Genomic DNA, 23,445 nt, shown 5'->3' with positions numbered 1-23,445 from the left:
ACTTCTTCTCACGCGCATACATTTTTAAAACACTCAACTCTTCCAAATCTGTACTTTGAGTCTTTCCTGGAGGATCACTAAGGTGACCATGTAAGTTATTGCCCAAACCAGGACACTTCTGAGAGTGGGGAGAAAAGGAATGATTAATAATTCCACTGGGACAATGGGGTAAACCAGATGTACCATTATGAACAAAATGGAACCGCTGATGACTCTATCGTTCATAGGCCAATTTCCGGGGCAAGGTCAGCAGCCGTCACTAAGGCTTCCTTTCTCCATCATTTTTAAGAGCTGCCAACAACTTTGGAAATAGGCCCAACACAACTCCAAGCTGGAAGAGAGCCAGTACCTGTGCCACCCCATGTAAACATCAGGAAAGTCAATGCACACGAACAACCCCACCTCCACCCTGCCATACACACAGACACACACACACACACACACACACACACACACACAGCCACACACAGCCACACACACACACACACCCCTCCCAAAACCTGAAAAAAAGACTCAGAGCCCGGTCCTGGCTCTTGGCACCTGCCGTCACCCCTCACTTGTTGAAGACTAGCTGTCTTCTAGCAAGACATCTGGGGTCCTTCTGCACCGAGACGATCCCCCTCACCTCAGGTGTCCAAAGCTGTAGAAGCGGGACTCGCCATCAGTGGAGCGGACCACCTGCAGCGTGAACATGGGCTGCAGCTGTCTGAGCTCCAGCAGGACAACGGCCAGGTAGTGGATGAAGAGGAGGGCGTCCACGAGGGAGACGGCGTATTGCACGATGCCCTGGTAATTTCGGTCCCGAGAGTCCAAAATGCGGACCCCGTAAAAAAGCCAATAGGAGACCACGAAGAGGAAGATGAGGACCAGCAAGAGCGCACGGAACACGAGGATCCGCGGCACGTCGGCTCTCTGCTTGCGGAAGAACAGCGCCCAGGTCCCGATGAGCAGAATCAGCAGCTTGAACGCCATGGAGATGAAGAGTCCCTCGCAGATGGTGCCACAAGGTTCCAGCTCCTCCCGCCACAGGATGGGCGGCAGCAGGATGAAGGCGATGGGGGTGAGGAAGACCAGGAGTCCGAGCACCGTGGCGACGGTGAGGCCCAGGTAGCGCCTGCAGTCCAGCCCCACGCTGTCCTCCATGTCCTTGCTGATGCGGGCGATGTCCTCCTGCGAGATGCTGTGCTCCGACGTGCCTGTGATGGCCGTGGTGGTCTCCCCCCAGTTGTCATCCTGACAGGGAGAGAACAGTGAGGATGAAGAGCCACATGGCAGGTCACGTGTAAAAGCCACAAAGCCCGCGGGGGCACGGGGGACAGGGAGGGCCCACCTCCTTCAACCAACCCACATGAGCGGGCTTCCTGGGAAATGGAGGCTTAGCCCTTCAAATAGAGGAATTTTTTAACTTTAACAATTTTCATTGAAATTTTTCAAAATGTATTATATATCTACCTTTTCAAACAGAGAAAACATAATTTGACCTGTTTGTGTGTTTGGGTGATTCGTGACTACAACAGTGATTATCATCCACTGTGTTGGCGTCCCTGAGAGGCTCAGGGATAGACAAATCCTGCTGTCAGACTAACGTGTGCGAGCGCACCTACCGCCTAAGGAGAGAACCCTTTGCACTTCCTTCTTGATTCATGGCTGGGCGATAAAGGCTTACTTTAAAGCCCAACCCCTGAGTGGGGAGCATTACTACGCCCTCCAGGAGCTCTGAGGAGGGAAGATCTTGCACAGGAGGGAAACTTACATGGCTACATACATATCAAAAGCCCCCTGTAGTTCGTACGCACATTTTGTAAAACTCCATGATGTTTTCCGTAAGTATCAAGCAATCTGACAACATTTCTCGTTGAACAAGCTAAGCAGATGCAAGTATCTCTGGCCAGGAGAGCTCAAACATTCCTCCCTAAACACATGTCCTCATGGCAAACTAAACATCAAGAGCATAAAAATACTGAGATTGGGCTTCCCTGGTGGCGCAGTGGTTGAGAGTCTGCCTGCCGATGCGGGGACGCGGGTGCGTGCCCCGGTCCGGGAAGATCCCACATGCCGCGGAGCGGCTGGACCCATGAGCCATGGTCGCTGAGCCTGCGCGTCCGGAGCCTGTGCTCCGCAACGGGAGAGGCCACAGCAGTGAGAGGCCCGCGTACCGCAAAAAAAAAAATCACCAAAAAACAAAAAACTGAGATTACTAAAATGTGTGCCTTTTACATTCTTACTTTCACTGTCTCACTTTCTCTTGCTTTTTAAAGTCTGAGGTAGTTTGGAGTGATTGTCTCTTCATTTAACATGATCCGGTTGCCAGTGTTTTAAACAATTTCTCTACTTCTCTAGCAACTACGATGTCGTTCCAAAGCAACAACAGACCGAGAAGACAATGAAAAGCCACATTGGGTCCAAAGAGGTTTTTGCCTCAGAAATTTGTGTACGTGACTTAACTCGGAAAAAACAGTCAGCCACGGTGGTAAGTTGGGTGCAATTAATGCGTAAGATACCAATTTAGAAAAATCTAAGTTAATATAGCTGAATCAGCAAGATAGAGATCTCACAGCCAAACGATAACCTCAAATCTAGTAACAATCAAAAAAATTAGGATTCATGAAACGTATAAGCTATGACAAGAAATAGTGGTGGCGGCAGGGAAGGTCTCGACCTGCGAACAATAGGTCTTCAACTCGGAAAGTTACAAGTATCAAGTACTATGAGGGAAATTACTGGTTAAGATAACAGCCAGAAGCAACCGCTACTCTCACTGCTGGTAGAAGTTTAAAATGGTACAATCACTCTTGAAAACTGGTCTGGTAGTTTCATATAAATGTAGATTTACACTTAACTGTATGGCCCAGCAATTCTACTCCCAGATTTTTACCCCAAATAAATGAAAACATATGTCCACAAAAAGATTTGAACCAGAATGTTCTTAACATCTTTATTTTCATGCCAAAAACGATGCAACCCAAATGTCTATCCACCGGGAGAATGGATAACAAATTGTGGTATATTCATACACTAGAACACTACTCAGCAAAAATAAAAAAGAATGAATTGCTGAAACAGAGCAAAACATGGATGAATCTCAAAGTTATTATGCTGAGTGAAAAAAAGTCCAAAACAAAAGAATATGATTCCAATTATATTAAATTCTAAAACAGGCAAAACTAATCTACAGTGATAGAAATCAAAGCAGGGCTTGCCTTAGAGGGCAGGGGTTTGGGGGCAGGGATTGACTGGGAAAGCATAAGAGAACTTTCTAGAGTGAAAGAAATATATCTTGATAGGAGTGTGGGTTATATGGGTTTATTCAGCTATTACAACTTTTCAAACTGTACACTTAAGATCTGTTCATTTCTCTGTGCGAATTTACTTCAATTTTGAAAAAGAAAAAAACATAAGCACAAGAAGAAACAGCCACACATTCGAAGATGGACAACTTGCTTTAACATAAGGTGAGTTTACAGATCAGTAAAGTTACTTTGTAACACTCTTCGTGAAGGCAAATATTGGATTCCATGTTTTGTATTGGGCCTGATATTCAGTTGATGAGCAGTGTTGAAATAATGATCACTAGTATTATGGTCTTTTGTTATGTAGCTGATTTAGCTACTCACCCTTTTTCCTGCCAAAGAGTTGCTAACTAAATCCCCTGTCCATTTTAAGAATATGTGCACATCTGTGCCTAAAAAATGAAGATGTCCAACAATCTTCCCAAGACTGAGGTTCTTAGAAGAGAAAGGATCTTAGATTTTCTATCTCAATCCCCTGGATTTTCAATGAAGAAACTGAGGCCCACAAAGGTTGTGAATGCCCAAAGTCAAGTCACACAGCCGCTGAGAAGTACAGCCTCCAGATGCCCACTTCAATGCTTTTCCCTGGTGTAAACACCAACAGCTTCCTAACGTAGCTTCCTAGTGAGCTACAAGATGTAGAGAAGATGACAGACGAAATGCCTTCACAGTGGGCCACCAGCACCTCTGAATTCACATCCAGGAGGAAACTGACCCCTGCAGCACTTAAGGGTGGCCCAGTCTTAGGACTGGCCCCATCCATCCAACCATTCCTCTGGCCCTCTGGCTCTCCATCCCTATGACTGCCCCAGAGCCAAGGCAGGCTGTGCAACAGTAAGGACTAAAGGCACTTACTTACCACTGAACAAACCCCACATTCAACCACAACTGCAGCTTTGGCTTCTACGAGCATCTTGCATGCTCTGAGGAATTCCAACTTCAGTCCATATATCTGCTTATAAATGCACATCTGTCTGTACCCATAGGTACACACAGATGCATGCTTATCTATATCTTTACAGCTGTGTGGGCACACATCAGTTTATTTGGGGCTAAGGCTAGACATGCATATACTTCAAGGGGCTGTGCAAACATGTTTCTGAGTATTGCTCAGATGGTTATTCAAATCAAGTAGACTGTGAGACAGCTGGGACCCAGAGAGAAGAACACACACGATATTTTAAAAAAATTAATAGTCCATATTTTAAAATTGGGTGATTTCACAGAAAATCCTAACTTCCAGCTTTTCTTAAATATTGCAAGACCCAGGAACACTTAATTCCTGCATTCCTGTTGCTTCCTTGACAGAGGAAATGCATTCTCCAGGTGCCAGATTCCATCACTCCATGCCACAGCCCTGACAATGACATGCCACACAGATTGCTATTTACTCCCAAGCTAGCCTGATATATTTTTGCCTCTTCTGTGTAACCCAGGGTCTATTTCACTCACCTATGTTTCCCTAGTAGGCATCTAAGTGTACAGCTCCAGGTTTAGTGAGGCTTCGTCTGGGCTGTCCTAACCTCTCAGCTCTTCTTCCCTACATGACTTAGGGTCTCTGGAGAGCGAGTTTCCTTCTCTCTTACACTGTTCTACTTTGGAATGAGTCCCCAGAGCCTGCAGCCTGCAACTTTCCCTTCTCTGCTCTGTCGTCAGCCTTGCTGGCTTCCTTTCAACACCATTCAAAGGAGGTGAACCAATCACACTTCAGAAGAATCCTCAAGCTAGCCAATGGTAGGTCAGGCTGTCCTTAGACCAACAAGAAACCACAGGATATAGACAAACTAATTAACATGCTAGAAAAATAAAGATAAAAACCCAAGAGAACCTATTACAACAAGACTTAGGAAAACATTTACAGAAAAGAGGCTTGATCAAGTACCAGTGTACTTACAGACTGCCTTTGATCCTCACCTGAGCTTCCTCCGTCCGAGTAGAATCATTTGCCAACAAGGGCTCTCCGGTGGGAGCTTGAATGGTGACAGATTTTTCTGACCCTCTGCCATCTTTATTCCGGGGTGATTTGTGCCTCTCTCTATTTCTTTCCCTGAAAAAAAATAATAAAAGATAAATCCGCTAGCACATTTATGCCACGTTAATTAACCCTCATCAAAACATGTTATAGGACTTCCTTGGTGGTGCAGTGGTTAAGAATCCACCCACCAACACAGGGGACACGGGTTCAAGCCCTGGTCCGGGAAGATCCCACATACCGCTGAGCAACTAAGCCCGTGCACCACAACTACTGAGACTACGTGCCACAACTACTGAAGCCCGTGCACCTAGAGCCTGTGCTCTGCAACGAGAAGCCACCGCAATGAAAAGCCTGCGCACTGCAACAAAGTGTACCCCTGCTCGCCGCAAGTAGAGAAAGCCCGTGTGCAACAACGAAGACCCAACGCAGCCAAAAATAAATTAATTAAATTAAAAAAAATATTGTTAAAAAAAACATGTTATAAATTTCATTTTGAATTTAAGAAACTTCTACACACACACACACACACACACACACACACACACACACACACACCCCACCCCCCGGCAAAGAGTAAGCTGATCTTTACTCCCTACTTACTATTTTCTTTCTGCCACTCCAAGACCCAAAAAAAGACTGTCATTTCTTCTCTATCAACAGTGATCATATTTTTTCAAAGCCTAATACTGTGAACTTTAGAATTTCTGTAGCTAAGGCACATTTCATTGTAAAATCACTGACTTGAGTTGATCATAATTCGCCTAAACTTATTTTCTAGGACTTTTTTCTACTGGGACAACACAGCAAAATACTTAAGCTTTGGTCTGTCCAAAAAAATCTGGGACACACTGTCACCCTACACCTTTGGACAAGAAGAGAAGAAAGGAAACCCTAAACCAATACAGAGAATCAGTTACTTCCCATTACTACAAATTCAAAACTAAGTCATTCCCATAGATTCTAGATGAACTTAAAGCACCCACAGAAACAGGCAAAAGTGAGAGCAAATGACCCCAAGAGGTACACACATGGGTGTGTGTGTGTGTGCATGTGTGTACGTTTTCAGGCCCCCTAAGGAAAGCAGGCTGTTGCACCATTTTACCCCAGATGAACTTCCTGGGTGGTCTTCCAGGGTGACGATGAGCGCACCCTGCTGTGGGTCAATGCTGAAATTAGGAATCAACCACTGTGCAAAGCCCAGGGGTCATGACCTGGCCATTAACCACCTATGGAGACTGGCACCCCTACCCCCAACTGTGAAGAGTCAACCCAGGAGCCCCTCCAAAGGAGCCCCTCAGTGGCCAAGAATAAGTTCCCTCAAACTCCGTCCCGCAGGCCGCCCTGACATCAGTCCTCCTTCCTTCACCCACGCGCCCTCCTCCCCAAGGTCTCCCAGGCAGGACAGAAGCGTCGCACACACACACTACAGAGACAGACGGTCACGTTTGGGTTCTGCCCCTACCTGATGTGTGAGCCTGCACACGTTACTGAACCTGCCAATTAAAGAATGTCGCTCACCAGTGGCTCTAAAAGGATGAAGTTGCTAGCCCCTGCTGTTGCTGACCTTCGACACACCCTGAAAGGAGTTCAGGGCAGAGATCAGGAAGGAGGCACTCTGTGCTCTGGGAACACTGGCAGAACAGCCTTTCAGACAGTTAGACATTTTCAGGAGAAAATGTTACGAACCCAATTTCTCCCATCTTCTCACACCCAGAAAAGCACTAAAATCATTAAAGGAGACGTCTGCTCCTCGTGACCAGCAGCAACCTTCTACCAAGATGTGTGCCTGCTTGCATGTACCCCTTTCGTCAAGTCGTATATATGCTGACCTCCCCCACTACCTCTTCAGAGCAGTTCCTCAGAGCCATGTGAGAGGCTGTCTCCCAGGCTTTAGTCTTCAGGAAGCCCCAAATAAAAGTGACCTCACAGCTCTCATGTTGTGTTTTACTTCAGTTGACAAGCCTCTGAAAAACCTCAGTTTCATCATCTATGCAATGGGGATAACGATCTCACCACATAGACACAGGGATGTGAAATAATACACTGTGGCTATTATTACTGCTATTACTATCCACACATGGCAAAGAATGGTGGCTTGACTTGGTGAAGCAGAGTACGTGTTCCTCGGAGACAGATGAAAAAGAAGCTTTTAACACACAATCAAACCCCCTCCCCCTGCACAGCATCCCTCCTATTAACCTACTACTTAGCTAACAAAACCACATGCAGACTTTCTGTGGTCAAACTTCTGCTTTATCAATATCTCCCTAGGATAAGCCCTGGTTAATTCCTTCAAAGGGCAGGGAGGCTTCAGTTGTCCCAGAGACGCTTTCAGTGATACCATCTCTAATCCCTGTAGCGTAATTTATCACTACAATCTACTGTTAAATTAGAGTCCAGAAATAGATGTGTTCTGGTCAACTCTGGTGTTTTGTTTTAACTGGGCAACTAAGGAAACAGCAAAGAGATGTTGTTTGTTTATCCAGGGGTGTGTGTCACTGCCAATCACTCCACTGCCCACCCCAATTTAAAGAGCACTTTACCAAGTGCTTTCTTATGCTAATCTTGTTCAGTCCTAACAATGACCCTATGTGGTATTATTGTCTGCATTTTATAAATGAGGAAACGGAGGCTCACAGAGGTTAAGTGACTCCCCAAAGTCACAGCAAGTGGCAGAGCAGGATGTGAACCGACTGCCTCGATTCAGACCCGCTCTGCGGCACTGATTTGAAGAGCAACTGGAAGATTTTGTAGCATAAGTATTCCTTATGCTCATTCCCACACCCCGAACTTGATGAACTTACCAGAGCTATGGAATCTGCCTTTGAAGCTACTGCTAGAAGTCATGACTTGACCCTGACCTTGGAGAACACAAAGCAGTGCACCCAACACTCTGGGCTGCCAAAGACAACCACTTCAAAAGGACTCACTGTGAGAAAGAATAAGCAATGGGGGAAAGTTTTCCCATGTGTCTGATCAGTCTTAGCTGTTTAGACTAAGTCTGGAATCACTGTTCCCCAGGACCCCCACCTTGGCCAGGCCAGACCGAGGCACTGCTCCTCTTACTGTGTTTCCACTTTCCCCAACTGCTCTCACATCTATCACTGTCCTGCCATCTGCCAAGTCACGTGCTCCCCTAACCCATCAATCTCTTCACTAGTCCCACGGGTCAAATCCTGTGACAGCACAAATTCCACTGGAAATCAAAATTCTTCCACCGAGTGCCAGTTCCTGCAGGCTGAACACTACCAGGGCCGGAGCGGGTAGGGAACCACCCAGGGCTGGAAACAGTCTCTCAGGGGCCAGCCCTTCCTCGACCCGACCCCAACTGGCCCAGCCTGGCCCTTAAAGGGCCCGACAGTCCCCAAAGGAGACGCGATCTCTACAGTTCCCCTGGTAACATCAGAGGTAAACCAGATAAGAGCCCACTACCTGGCAACTCCAGGAAGGTTTCTCATCCTCCAAGCCCAAAACCCTAAACCACTGCTTCTCACACGTGAATGTGCAGACAAGCCACCTGGGGTGCAGATGAAGTACAGATTCACTGGCCCCATCCCCAGAGAAATAGTCTGGAGAGGAGAGACACCAGGAATCCGCCCTTTTCATCAGCACCCCAGGTGATTAGAAGGCAGGTGGTCCAGGAAACTCTGCCCAAGGCTCTCCCACCCAAATGCTCCTGGGGGAGGAGGTTGTTGGAGCGACTACTCAGAAGTTTCCCTGTTTGTAAAATGCCCTGTATACAGCGGGGGCTCGATAATGGGAGCTGTGAGTGCAGCGCTCAGCTACACAATGTTGCAGTGTACAGCGTGGCTTCTATACTAAAACAGCATTAAGTGCATGAGGCTGGGAGCAGGACTCAGGACAGCGTGCATCAGGCCCAGATCTGCCTTTGAAGCTACTGCTAGAAGTCATGACTTGACCCTGACCTTGGAGAACACAAAGCAGTGCACCCAACACTCTGGGCTGCCAAAGACAACCACTTCAAAAGGACTCACTGTGAGAAACAATAAGCAATTGGGGAAAGTTTTCCATTCACTGTCAAGTAAGGGGCTGACAGAAAGCTCACCCTATCAACTCAACGTGGGCTGCATGTCGTGCTGGTCCTTGTCAAGGGAGAAAGACCTGTTGTACAGCTTTTATAAAAATCACTGGTCCTAAATTACTGTCTGAGCCCGGACTACATAGAGAAGTCCAACAAAAAAGGCTGCCTTCCCAGTGCTTTCCAGCATGCAGAGCTATGAGTCCAGTATGGCTGTCGCTTCACTGCATCGGTACCCAAACGTTCATCCCCAGAGCTCCAACTGCCGTGATGTCAAGGACGTGCTAAGTACCCTCCAGGAGAGGGCCCGCCAGTGGTGAAGACCACCAGTCCACGGTGTCTAAGAGAAACAGGAGACAGCGAGTAGGCTACCAAACCACTGAAAGGATTTTTCAAACACACGCGCACTTGGTGTTTCTCCAACTCCACCCGAGTTGTCTGGATCACCTAGGCATCTTTGCTGGGCAGGTGTGCCAGCCACAGGAATCCTCGTATCTTTATCTCTGAGCCTGTCTCCATGCATCATGTGCCCGTATGAGTAAAGATAAGTCAGGAGTCGGGGGCAAGCAGTAACATGCTGGAGGCCTGGGCATGTGTCTGTACCCGCACGTGTGTGAGTGTGTAAATGCTTGTATTCAGGCGATTCCAGAGCTGAGCCCTGGGGGTGCTGCTGTAAAGCCCGTCTCACTCTGACCAGAATCCCCGTCGATTCCTAGACCGTTCCCACTTACAGTCAGCATTTCCTGGGAAGATGATTTTGCCCTCTTTCTGTTGTTTGTCTATTTCTACTTGGGGAAAGCCAGCCCCACCGGTTACTCTTCCCTTTCCTTCTCTACCACCACCCACCACCTGTCCTTTCTCCACCAACTGCGACTGCCGGGGCCTGGCTGCTTCCTCTCGGCACTGCCTCGGGTGCGAGGGCTGGGCACAGGACAAACTGACTTGGAAGCGGCCTCGGAACAAAAGCACAGATCGCCCTACCGCTCAGGCAGCCTCTTGTGGACAATGCATTTTATAGTACATTAGTCACATGGCTTACCCTCCACTCCCTTTCTTCCCTATCAGTTACTCTGCCGCTCTCCACCCAGCACAGCCCAGGGAGGAAAGCACGGCTTCCAGAGGAGGACTAAATGGGGCCTTAAACCTGAGGGTCTCTACCAACCTCATAACTTCAGGCAAATAGTGCTCTCTCTGAGTCTCAATTGTATCACCTGTTGAACGGGGGTCCCACCTCCCACCGTTCTGGGACTGCTGTGAGGATGGGGGATAATGACCAAGGGTCCTAACAGGCACTCTCAAACTGGTCACGAACAGTACTGGCAGCCGCTGTATTGAACTCGGGGAACTGGTACTCCAAAACCCAAAGGTTAGGCGAGGTCGGCTGGAGTCTGTGCCGTTTTCCCAGCAAGTTAACTGGATACCCTCTGGAGATGGCAGGTATCACAAAACCAGACCACTAACCTCTTTGTTAGAAAAGAGTCACTTGTCATCTGCTTAGAACCCAGCCAGTCCTCCAAAGATGATCTCGGTGTCATCAGGAATATCAAGTTTGCTGCCCTTCGTTATTCCCCGCTGACAGTTCTACCAAGATTCCTAAAGAGCAAACAAGCTCCCTCTCCTTTCCTACTCTGCCACTCAAATTCCCAACAAATCCCTGAGCAAAGCAGCCCTCACAGGGACACTCCCGGTGATAGAGACCCTCTGCTGGGTCCAGGGCACCCACCCCGACAAAGGACTCCCGGCACCTACTCTCTATGGATTACAACCTCTGCCCCACAGTCACTATGCCCTAGAGGGCTGCCTGTCAGGGAATCCAACTTTTCTAAAGATGCCAGGAAGTTCACCTATAAATCTTGAATCTCTCACCCCGAGCTCTTCTGAGTAGGCATTCAGCAACACCCTTGGTTAAATTATTAAAGGTCTCAGCTTGTATTATTTGCCAAGTACTTTCCGCAGGGGTCCAAGAAGGCCCTCAGAGTTCTGCCTGCTGTTTTCATTGAAAGTTACAGTCTCCTAAAGTTACCACAAGAGCACTGCAGTATCAATTTCTCGGGGCCCCAAGGGGCCTGAGGAAACAGCAGTGCAGAGCAATGACAGTCGGGACACGAGTCTAGATAAAGGAGGCCAGAGATGGTTCCTCCTCTGAACACTGCAAGGCGTCCCTCTCTACTCACCCCCAAGCACCAAGAGAACCCCAAATTCCCACTCCACTCATCACACTGTAGGATGGGGAAGCTTGGCACACTGACAAGGGAATTGCTTTTTCCAGTTAAGTTCAAAGATTGGACATTTTTACACAGCTGTTTCTAGTATTTTAGAACAAATCTGATATGTTTACCCACTGATTGAAATTTGTGATTAAATGTTTCTCACCAGAGGGTTCCTGACTTTCTCAGGATCTGGGTTCTGGCATGTCACTTTACGCCTCACTCAGCAGCCCTCCTTGCTGTTTCCCATGCTGACTAGAAAGCCTTGCCTGGGCTCCAGCACAAGCTCATTTACCTCTTTCCCCCAGATTGTTATGATTATACGAGCAATACATGAAATTTAGAAAATAAGGAAAGTTAAACACACACACACACACAACTATACTCCCAAGAGTTGCACACCTAGAGATAGGCATGGTCAATCTGTTACCATTCATTGTATCATAAGAATATATAACCATTATAGGTACAAAGTTTTGAATCTTGTTTTTTAGTAACGTGGCATCATATGTATTTTCTCATGTCATTAAATAATCTTTGAAAGTCCTTCTTTTACACTCATTCCATTTCTACTTTTAATCACAAGATATACACTTGTAAAAGACTGAACAAGTGCAGAAAGATAAAGCACAAATGAAAGTTCCCATCAGTCACCATCCTGTGTGGACCCCTTCCCGGTGGATGACCGCTCTGGGCAGCTCCGACACTATCCTTCCAGACCCCTTTCTGCGTGTGTACATCCGTACATGCTAACAAACGAATAGATCAATTAGATATCCATATCTTACTGCTGTTTTACAAAACAAAATCCTGCTCTGCATTCAGCTGCTTGTATGGGGAACTGCTCAGTCGGGGAAACACCACTATAATCACCATTCCCAGCCATGGCAGGGCTGTGACCACAGGTGGGCCTTTGAGTCTGGTGCTGAAATGCCAAGGCCATTGATAGCATTAATACAGCCACTGGTTAGTGACCTACTATGTGCTGTGTTAAATGCTTCACAAGCATAATCTCATTTAATCCTCTCAACAGCCCTGCTATACCCATTTTACAAAGGAGGGCTCTAAGGAAGAGGCAGCATTGCAATTTCATCAACTGCACTCTTCACCAGTACAGTACCACCTCTTCATTCATTCATTTCCTCGTTTCTCTCCTCACCGTTCTGCAGGTCTGTAATACTGCAGGCCTTATGAATACCAGTGCAGACCTGTTCATTCCTCACAGAGGAGAGGAAATTTGGCCCCATCACCGAGGTCGGAGTTTTCAAAACCCAGGCCTGCGCACTGGGAAGACTAGTCAGAGAGAAATAAATAAGGCACTAGGCCAATCCTGCCACTTCAGTGGATACGCCTCAGGCAAATGCATAATGGATGAGTCAGCAGCTTTGGGTGAGAAGCAACAAATTAACACTTTTTTTATTTTGGAACTTTCACTCGCATTCTTGGTAAAGCTTTGAGAGAACTGTCATCTATGAAAAGTACTTAGAAATGAAAAACATTTCCACTGAAGGGAGAAACTTTAATTTAAAATCAATTGTGAGAACTTAAAAGTCACCAACTGTAATGGTGGCTATAAAATGTAAATTGGTGGTGTAGTTCCTCCCGATGCCCGTTAAATGCTCTTGGACTGAACCTCCGGCGTCCACTGCCCTGCGGGGGGACTGTTTGAAAGTGAGCCCAGGCAGCCTGAGCAACCTGCAAGTTTCCCCCAAAGGAAAAGTGGAACAAGCAGTAGCTTACATACCCTTGTCTGTGAGATTTTTTCGAATGACTAGAATAGTAAGAGTATCCAGAATACGTGGATTCGGTATCCATAGCAACGGAGAGCTTGCTCTTGCTGAAGGAGCAGGTACTGTTTCTCCTTAGAGGTAGAGAATCTCACCTACTGGATTCCTCCTCAGACCTCAAAGGGCCTGGGAATCAAGGACTTACTCTTCGGCAGGAACGAATTCTGGGAAAACAGGAAAAAAAAAGGATATCAACCTTCAAAGCCAAACCCGAGGGGCGAGAAGATAAGTGACAGTAGCAAGCTCCTCTCTGGGGTCTCTATGATGGAACAAGTGAGCAAGGGTGAGGCTCCTGAGTGCTAAGTGCTCCACTCAGGCAGCAGCCAGCTTGCCCAGGTGTCTGGGAGGGGGACGGGTGGTGCCGGGCAAAGCCCAACCCCCGCCCCGCAGCAGCGGGGAAACCGGAGGTGGGAGAGACCTGGCCCTTGGCCATCTCCCAGACACAGCCGGCCTTCCTGGCATCCCAGTCCTAGACACCGTGCCCAGCTCCCACTGCCAGTGTGCTGGTTACAAAACAATACCCAGGGAAGCAGCTTTTCAGGGATTTGCTCAGAGTTTCCGAAACCACTGGGGAAAAAAAAAAAAAAGGTTCTCAATCTCTTTAATCCAGGAATCCAAACTCCTGAGAATTTATCTCAGGGAACTAATCTCCTTTTTTAAACGAAAAACTACTATTAGCACACTGTCTAAAATAGTGAAAAGCAAGAAACACTCTCAATGCCCCCCAAACAGAGGACTAGGTCAGGGAAACATGATTCATTCACCCAAAGAAATATCATAGAGCTGTTTAAAATGATAATTACGAAGAACAGAAATTTGTATGATATAGTGATAAATTTAAAAAGCAGGCTACATACAGCACTGCAGATAGACGCTGAAATCTACATTCCAGTTACAATCACTTACGTAAGGACAAGGATGACAGAACATCAGAAAATGAAAGCAGGTGATTTATTAGCTGCAGGTTCCTGGGTCTTTTCCCACATTTTCATTAAATATTGCTATGCAATAAAAATAAATTGGAAATGTTTCCAAGTACATTCCTGAGCCCCACATGCTAAACCTTTACTTCGAGAGAAAGGAGTTCTGCACCCCTCACCCCGGAGCTGGTCTCCACCCCACAGGGCTCCTCCTTCCAGCGCCCCTGGAAGCTGACACTGCAAACAGAGCCAGGGAGATCAGTGTGAAGAAAAAACAAAGAAGCCGCAGATGCCATACCTCTACCCCCACTGGGAGAAGGCCAAGGCTCCTGAGCAATGAATGACCTGCCAGCCTGGAGGGAATCACCCACAAACCACCACTGGCCAACACAGTCCGAGCCTCAGTACCACCTAGGTTGTTTGCCCTTATCATTCATTCCCTAGGGTCTGTCACCTAGGGCTAGCTAGCCTCCCTTTTCCTGATGTCCTGACTCATTATTTCATGTCTGCTCTCCTGCATGAGCCCAAGGTGAGCAGTGGGGAGACCCGGGGTCTAGCCAGGGCTGCTCACTGTCAAGTACCACCTGGGATAAGTCACCTGCCTTCTTGAGCCTCGATTTCCTCATCTGTCAAATGGGGATAAACCCACTAGCCATGGACTTCACAGGGTTGACCTGGAGATATAAGCTGATACAGTATTAGGAGCTGGCTTCCAATCCCAGGCTTTACTCACCTGTTAGCTATACGACCTCAGTCAAATTATTAAATCTCTCTGAACCCACATCTGTAAAAGGTGAATAAAAGGGCTCATGCGAGAAACAAACAAGCTACAACTGTGACCACTCCCAGCACCGGCTCCGATACGCTGGAGAAGGGGCATTTGGGGTTATCAAGACTCCCGCGACCAGTCCCCAACCTAGAGGCTCTCCTTGTCTCTCTCAGTAAGAGAAAGACACGGAAAGGAGCAAGACAGAGTGGGTGCCCATGCTCGCCTTCCCACCTGAGGCTCACCTGCGGCCAGACAGCGCTGGGCTTGCATCCCAGTGCAGTCCAGGGCTTGCTAACTAGCTGCGTCCCCCTCGGAGCCTCTGGTGTCCTCATCCGTAAAATGGAAATAAGGCAGCCTATTTCGTGGGGTGACTGTAAAGCATCAAATGTGGGAAAAAAAACCCACTGTGGGCATTTTAAAAACATGTTAGTTTTGCTCTTGGACCTTCCCCCACTTTTCTAGAAGACTTTAAGAACAAGCTCATCTTTTTTTTTTTCTCCCTACTCTTCTTCCCAGCATGTTCACTAGCAATTTCAATGAGCTTTCAGCACCTTAGACTCTCACTTCCTTTCTGCTCTGGGCTATGCTGCTTGTTCTTCTCCATACCTGGCAGATGCCAGCCTCAGGAGGTGAGCCAAGATCTCCAGACCTGCCCTGAATAAGCCTCTTTCCCCAAAGGTCCTTCACCCAGCTCTCTGCTGACCTGCAGGTTCCAACACCCGGCTGCCTGGCCCAGAAACCTGACTGCTGTCTTCTACACCCAGAATTGACCATCCACAACGTTTATACTTTTTTCTGCCCTCCAACCCATTAACTCTCGATTCTCTTTTCCATCCCAGCTTCTAGCTATTTCCGGCTAAATGCTGCTGGGGTGTCTCAGAGGCAGGTGGCCCAGGCCCCGAAGACCTGGGCTGATCCTATTCAGGCTCCCCGGCCGTGACACCGAGGGGCAGACACTTACCTCTGTGAGCTTATCTCCCCACCCTCCCACCCCTGCCCCCGACACCTCTGTAAAATGAGGCCATTTAATATGATCTCTTCCTAGGGTTGCTTTTAAGCGTTAAAGGAAGCTCCCAAAATAAAGCCTCTGGCACATGCTAATGCAAATTTCATTCCCCTACTGCAAGAGGACGTCATCCTTAGTCCTCATTAAAACCTCCGGCCATCCGTTAAGGCAACTCCAGGCATGCCCCTCAAAGGAAATCATGGGCTCCCAAGTGCTGTTTGGGGGAAAGCTTTACCTCCACTCTACCAGCTGCCCTTGTCTGGTTTCTCTCTCACAATTCCTAACTATATTTTTCAAAGGGGTGGTTTGCATATGCTGCCATTCCCTCCCTCTTGTCACCCCAATCCTCCATCTTTGATGCTCCATTGAAACAGCGCTAAGTTGGCCAGATTGCCAGGAGCCAAATCCAAAGGTCCCACCCTTGTCCTCCTTCCCCCCAGACCTTCTTAACCCATGTATTCATTCATCTGCCTCCACGTTTAGTGGGGCTATGAGAGACCTGCTAGGCGATGCTAGGTTACAGCAATGACAATGGCACACAGCACATGGCTGCCCTCGCGGAGCTCTCTGCTGTCTGTCCTCCTCCAATTTGATGGTGTTTGTGCTACTCCTCCTCCAACAGTCCTCTCCCTCTCCCCCATCAAGTTATCTTTTAAGACTCAAAACTCACCCATTATTCTCCTCCGTCCATGGATTTACTCTAGGATAAGCTCCATGGAGACAGAAGCTACTGTTTACCTACCCCAGGATACACTGAACATAAGAGGTACCCAACAAATACTTACTGAAAGGATAAATCCCCAATGCACATTTCCTACTCAGATGGCTCTTGCTCCGCTTGGGATTCCCATCACCCCCGCGATGCTCTCCGGTGCCCCGGACTGTTCTTTTCAATTTCCTCCACTGGCGCCATGCAAACATCCTACTGACCCTATAGAGCCAACCCAGCACCATTTTCACAACTCTCTCCCTGCTTCAGCCCACACATTCTACTGTCCCTAAGTGCCCTCTGTCCCCTGTTATCCACCCCTCACTCTCCCAGTTCTCAGGCCACCCACTTCCTCCAGGCTCCACGGACACAGGGCTAGACTATTCCAAAGCCTGCAGGTTTCCTCACAGAATCCAGTCTCTCGAGAGTTCGGGCCCCTTCTGCGTCACGCTGTCTCTACCAGAGCTATCAATTCTTGTCCCAGATCTCAGTGAGGATTAAGAAGCAGCAACCAGAGGCAGACGGACAAAATCCAGAGCGAACTCATCTCAAAAGCCAATGGAAGGGTTTCGACATCCTTAACAGAAAAACACATCCTGAAGCTTATCATTGCAGCAGTACATTTACAAGATAGTTCCCTTGTATGCACAAGAAATTAGCAGAACTCAGATAAGGTCAGAGGGAGGCCTTATCAGGAAGATAATAAAGTAAAGAAAAGGAATCAGGTTCTCTGGGTAATAAAGTGATAGGCTGCTGCACTGGCTTGAATAGGATAGGGTCACATAAAGGTGTAAATGTGGATCCTGGAATCTGGAACTATCTATCTATCACACTGACCCCTGACATGACCCAGACTGTGCCTGGCTCTGGTTGGACAGCTGCCAGAGTGATCTTTCAAATCACGACGTGGACGTCGCTTCCCTGCTTAAAACCCCTCCACGGTGTTCCGCTGCACTTCAAATAAAACTCAAAATCCTTCACTTGGTCTGCCAGGCCCTGCCTACCTCTCCAGCTGGGCTTTCCTTCTATACCCGAGGTTCTCTAAGGCACCCGGCTCTCTGCAGCCTCAGTACATCTGCTCTACTCACTCTTCACCCACCTCATTTTGCCCAATTCCTACTCATCCCTCTCAGCTGAAATACAGCTTCTCTCAAGGGCCTTTCCGGTCCTCCGGCCTCACCTGGCCCTTTCCCACCTCCCTGTACTTCTTGATATCCCAATTTCCAATTACACAGGGACTGGCTCCTGCAGAGACAGTAAGCTCCACGAGGGCAGGGGCCTCTTTCATTACTCTCTCTCCAGCTCCTGGAGCACAACAGGCTCTCTGTAAATGTGTGCTGAATGAAGGAAGGGTTTAGGTGGCACATGTCGGGACGTGGAGCCCATAGGTTCACTGTGGAAGAAACCTTAGAGGTCGCCTATTTTAAATCCTCGGTTTTACAACCGAAGAAAAAGATGCAGAGATTACATTCCACAGTGACATCCGAACCACCAAGAGTGGAGCTGCTCTGCTGCTTGCACTAGTCTTACTCAGCGGCAAAGGTTATATGCCAGACACAGTAAGAACTGGCATCAGTCTCTGCCTCCCCCTGTCCTCCTGTCATTTATCCCTTCCGGGCTGCAAGCAAACACCAGGATAGGGCTAGAGCTTGTCAAATCACATCTCATGAAGGTCAGAGGGCAGTGTTGAGACAGGTTCAAGAGCACTTTTGACTAAGTGGCAGCATCTTAAATCTGGAATTCCCCAACAAAAATGTCAGAGAACCTCCTCCCCGCCCCCACCTTTATTAAAAGCAAAGTGGGGATCAGAGGCCTTGAAGAGAATCCGCCCCTAAAGTCACATTCACTCACAAAATATATCTGACTCCTACTTGAAAGGAAAACACAGTGTTCAGAAAATCATATGAGGGAAATAATATGTTATGGTAATGACAGTGGTAAACATAAGCTAACCTTCTCAGAAAAGGAAATTATAAAAATGTCAACAGCTCTGCCTAGAGCTATTAAGTGAACTTGGGTTGGAGGGTAGAAAGTTACCTTGCAAGGGGTACAGAGACACACGCTGAATTTAAAGAGCCATTCTACTCCTTCTGCAGTGGATATACTTCCAAGGGAAGCAACTGTGTTTATATATACTGTGCACATCGCTTTGCATATTTGATTTTTATCATATATATAATTCTAAAGGGTTTACACCATTTATTATTTTTATTGTTTTCAAGCTAACATTTTTCTCAAGGTACCCGTTTTTAATTACGTGGCACTCAAGGGGAAAAGGATAATTTAGATAATTTTGTTTAGTCAACTTTTCTTCTACAGGGGACAAGCAATGAGCACAGGTTTTGAAGTTAGATTGTCACTGTTCAAATCCTGGCTCTGCTACTTATCAGCTGTGTGACCTCAGATTAATTACTTAACCCTTCTGTGCCTGTTTCCCTAATTATAACAACAGAATTATATTTTACTTACCTTATAGGCTCAAGGTGGGTTAAATGAGATCATTCATAATCATTCAGACTAAAGCCTAGCACACGGTAAGCATTATTACTACTTAGTAAAGTTAAATTCCTTCCATTGGAAAGAATACCTTTGTAAGGCACATGACTTATGTATCATTTTCATTAAACTTATGTACTTTTTTTGGTCTATGTGAGTCTACTTTAATGAATCCCATTAGCTATAGTTAACTAATTTATTGATTTCCATTCTTTTCCTTGCAGGCCTTCTTTTACTGTCCCCAGGTTAGAAGTGAGTATCAGAGAAAGCTCTGTGTGTTTTATTGGGTTTATCTGGAGGACCTCAGGGGTGTAAGGGAGGATGGGAAGAAGTATTTTGCTGAACTTGTGGTCTATAAACCATAACACATCATCCAGGCCACTGATGTGGGGATCAGAAGGATTGTGGCATTTGCAACAAACCCAGTGATTCTTTCAACAGTGCTCTTCTAAATGAGTGATTCCAGGCCACTATTCACAAGAAAAGAAAATGTCAACCTCATTTTACCAATGATTTCAACTCACCTTCCCAGAATATCTCCTCTTGGTTCCAGTCATCAATTACCTCTGAAACACCCTTAACAGCTGGGTATAGATTTCCAAAAGCTGTGAATGGTTAATGTGTCTGGAGTTCTGACGATGTATATTTGTTCTCAAGTGACCCCCGCCCCTTGTCCCCTGCCAGATTCTTAAGCTTCGGAAAAGTAATTTCGAAAATACTACCTCCCCTGTAAATTCCATGATGCAGGGTCCAATGACTGCTGTCCAATAAAGCGGTATTCAGAAGGACACCAATGGAGACAGACCTCAGCTGAACATACATGCACCTTTTCATCAGGCTTCAGGTGAGACCAAAGCCACTACTAGAAACATGGTCCAACCCCACGTCCACCTAATCCTGCCTTGTCCACCTTCTGGAAAATGGCACAGCACGATGCCCATACACAGCTAGTCCCCTAGCCACAGCTAGTTCACTTTATAGAGAGAGAAGGACCATAATAATCTAATGGCTCACAGTTAATCGAGTGCTTCATATGTATTAGGAACTGTTTTAAGTCATTTGCATATAATATCTCACTTAATCCTCAGAACACGTCTTATATGGGAGAAAAAATATGAATTTCACGTTACAGTTAAGAAAACCAAGGTGGCAAACCTGGTTAAGTGCTGGAGCTGGGCCTTGAACTCTGAGAGTCTAATTCCAGAACCTGTGCTCTTGACTATGGAAACTATATAACAATGTAGCAATTACCAAACTCGTTTATTTACAGGGAGGAGGGGAGGCAACCATCACAAATTGTCCCAAACCACACAGAACCCACAAAGAATTCTGCAATTTCAACTCCTACTCACAGGTTCAGTGTCCCAAGCATTGTGGGGAGTCCAAAAGAAAAGAAATGAATCTGAAATAGTTCTAACTCCAAGGAGCTCACAGCTTAAAGGTAGAACCTGCCTATTAAAATACAATGTGATAAGTGCCCACTCAACCCAAATGCTGCTGAGGTCTGGGATAACAAACAGGGTGTGTGTTTGTGTGTGTTGGGGGCTGGAGGGGAGAATACCTTCCTCACTCAACATTTGTTTATTCTCCAGTGGACCAGGGTGACCTGGCATTGCTTCTTGGTCAGGAAACCTTCCTTTACGGTTTCATCCTTTTGCTCAAGTACACAAGGCAATGAAAATGTGTTACCTGGCAAGCAGTCCTTACAAACACGCCATTCTCAAAATTCTCCCATTTTACTTACAAATTAAGTTGCAACCAAGTCACGCTGCCAACACTGTAACAGTGAAAATTTCACCCTAGCTGTTTCAGTAATTATATTGAGAGACACCAAAGTCTGGGAATGCTAAATGCTTATGGGGAGGTGAAGAGTGTTATTTACTTGAACTGGAGAATAAACAGTTTCCTCCCAGAAATCAACCCCCAACTATATCACATTGATTTAATTCAACTCTAAAAACTCTAATTAGTGGTTACACAAAATGACTAATTACATCTCCCTGGATTCAGACAGTTTCTGCCATCTCACTTAAAGAGCCTAGGAGCTGTGTAATCAAACAACCCACCCACTGGAAGGAGAACGCTAATTAGCATTGTTGATTGGTGACACAAGTTATAATATTTTTCCAGCAACCCTGTAAAATTTATAAACACATCAGTGAAAATGCCAGATTCTTTACAGCTCGCTAGCTTTTGGAATAGATGTCTAAAAATACATGTATTTCCAATCACAGCCCCCCAAAAGGGGTTTAACAAAATGCACGTGCCAGCCACAAAATCATCATAATAAAGAGCTCTAACATCTCTTAACAAGCGGCTAAACGAGCTCACAACACCTTCGCGGGGTGGGCTTTATACCTGGTTTGAAGCTGTGAAAACTGAGCCACAGGCTTCTCGGCTCCAAGTCTCACTAGCTCATCTCCGGGCCGCCAGGCCGCGGCTCCGCCCCACTCCTGCCTCCGCCACCGACGCGTTTAAATTTTTATAAAGCTTCACACTTCCCCGGACACGTTTGCTTGGGGCAGTTTAAAGCCTGCAGGAGGAAATGAGGTCCTGCCCGTGGCGAAGGCTGCCCCGAAGCGGTGAGATTGCCTCCACCCGGGACGCCTCGGGCAGAGACTAGCCGGACGCCTGCTGCTCCACCCCGGCGTTTTTGAAAGTAAACTCCTACCTGCCTGTTGCGCTCTCCGATGCGCAACCGGACTCGCCCCCCGCCCGCCTCCAGGGCCAGCTCCCTTCTGTAAGCGAGGTGGGAACACAGGCCAGCTCTGTGCCGGTTTCTGGCCCAGGGTCGGGCGGGTCCCCGGGCGCGGGCTGTTCCCGGGTCGAGCCCCACAGCGGGGTGGGAACCACGGAGCGCGCCCGGCTCCCGGGGTGCGCAGGGCGGTCCGGCCCCAGCCCCGCAGGGCCGGTGCCTCAGCGCGGGTGCCTGCAGGAACGCTCGGCCACTCCCTGCCGGCCGGGGCGCGCACCCCAAAGTGCAGGCACGGTAGAAGCGAGCGTCCGAGGCGTGGGGAGGAAATGCCCGGACCGAGGAAGTGGGGTGCGCGGGGAGTGCGGCCCCGGGGCGGGAGGGGCGCACCTCGCGGGGATGGGAGAGGAGTGGGGTCCCGGGAAGCACGGCTCGGGCTATGGACCGCTGGAGGGAGGGAGGCTCCCGACCAGAGGCGGGAGAAGGGCAGTGAACCGGGGTCTGAGTCCGGGGTGGGGCTGCGGGAGGAGGACCCAGGGGCTCGCGGGGTCGCGGGTCCGGGTGGGGGCGTCTCCCCGCGGGAGGTCTGCACCCCGCGCCCGCCGCCCCGCCGCGCCCGGCCTGCGGCGGGACTCACCTCCGCGCCGGCCGTGCGGGCTCCGCGGCCCGCGGTCTCGGCTCGCAGCGGCCCCGACTCTGCGGCCTGCACTGGGCTCCTGTAGAGGCAGAGCCCCGCCGCCGCCGCCGCCGCTGTACTGCTGCTTTCCGCTTCCTGTCCCGGCGCCGCCCCGCAGCCCGAGCCCAGCCCTGCGAGCCCGGCGCGGCCGCGAGCCAAGAGCAGCGAGCGCTGCCGGCCCAGCCGAGGGCCCGGCCCACCTGCAGCGCAGGGCGGGGCCCGCCGGCGTCTCCCCCCAACCCCCAGGCTCAACGCGCCCCGGACACACACGCACACACACTCACACACACCGACTCACACACCTATTCAGGCACACTCGTACCCACACAGACCCTAGGGGCTGACCACACACACACTCATCCACACATCACAAACACATGGTCAGGGATTAACCCCCCCAGCACCCCAACATACTTGCACGCTCAAACGTACACACTCATGCACACACAGACTCACAATCATGCACAAAATTCAAGCCTGTCTGCCCCCAATGGAGCCCCAAAACACATTTGCCCAGCAGCCCAGGGACTAACCCTCTACACACACACACTCAAATACACATATTCCAAGAACCAGCCCACAAACGTCCATATATACCCATACCTCAACCCACATACACACTCACACTTAAACTCACATGCAGCTCAGGAAATGACCCCACATATAACCATGCACACCCAGACCCCCATAGGCCCCCAAAGCCGACCCTACCCCTCCTCCTCCCTTTAACAGCGTGGTCACTGCCCCCCAACCCCAGTATCCTAGAAGCTACTGGAAGAGCACACCCCTGAAGGCAGGCAGCCCCAGGTTCCAATCCTGATTCAACCAGGTCTGCTTCTAAGTCTTTGTTTCCCCGTCTGAAAAGCAGAGAGGAAGATA

At 48.3% G+C, this 23,445-nt stretch overlaps 1 protein-coding gene across 2 annotated transcripts in view; it reads right to left on the bottom strand.

The window, feature by feature from the left end:
* VANGL1 (VANGL planar cell polarity protein 1) overlaps window positions 1-22,669 on the bottom strand; it is a 54,032-nt gene extending 31,363 nt beyond the window's left edge. Inside the window, exons 1-4 of one of the 2 annotated variants that reach the window (XM_067727378.1) lie at window positions 22,528-22,669; window positions 13,256-13,462; window positions 5,205-5,337; window positions 626-1,233 (exon numbers count right to left, since the gene is read on the bottom strand). In XM_067727378.1, the coding sequence (XP_067583479.1) occupies window positions 626-1,233; window positions 5,205-5,337; window positions 13,256-13,326 (812 nt within the window). In that variant the 5' untranslated portion in view covers window positions 13,327-13,462; window positions 22,528-22,669. Of the gene's footprint in view, window positions 1-625; window positions 1,234-5,204; window positions 5,338-13,255; window positions 13,463-15,229; window positions 15,364-22,527 lie in introns of those variants that run through there. The other variant, XM_067727379.1, reaches the window with a different exon arrangement.
* Between the last annotated feature and the right edge of the window lie 776 nt (window positions 22,670-23,445).

The sequence above is a fragment of the Pseudorca crassidens genome, chromosome 2 (genome assembly GCF_039906515.1).
Source record: "Pseudorca crassidens isolate mPseCra1 chromosome 2, mPseCra1.hap1, whole genome shotgun sequence".
Taxonomy (NCBI): Eukaryota; Metazoa; Chordata; class Mammalia; order Artiodactyla; family Delphinidae; genus Pseudorca; species Pseudorca crassidens.
Note: the sequence above shows the minus strand (reverse complement) of the source record. Positions and strands in the feature narration are given on the sequence as shown.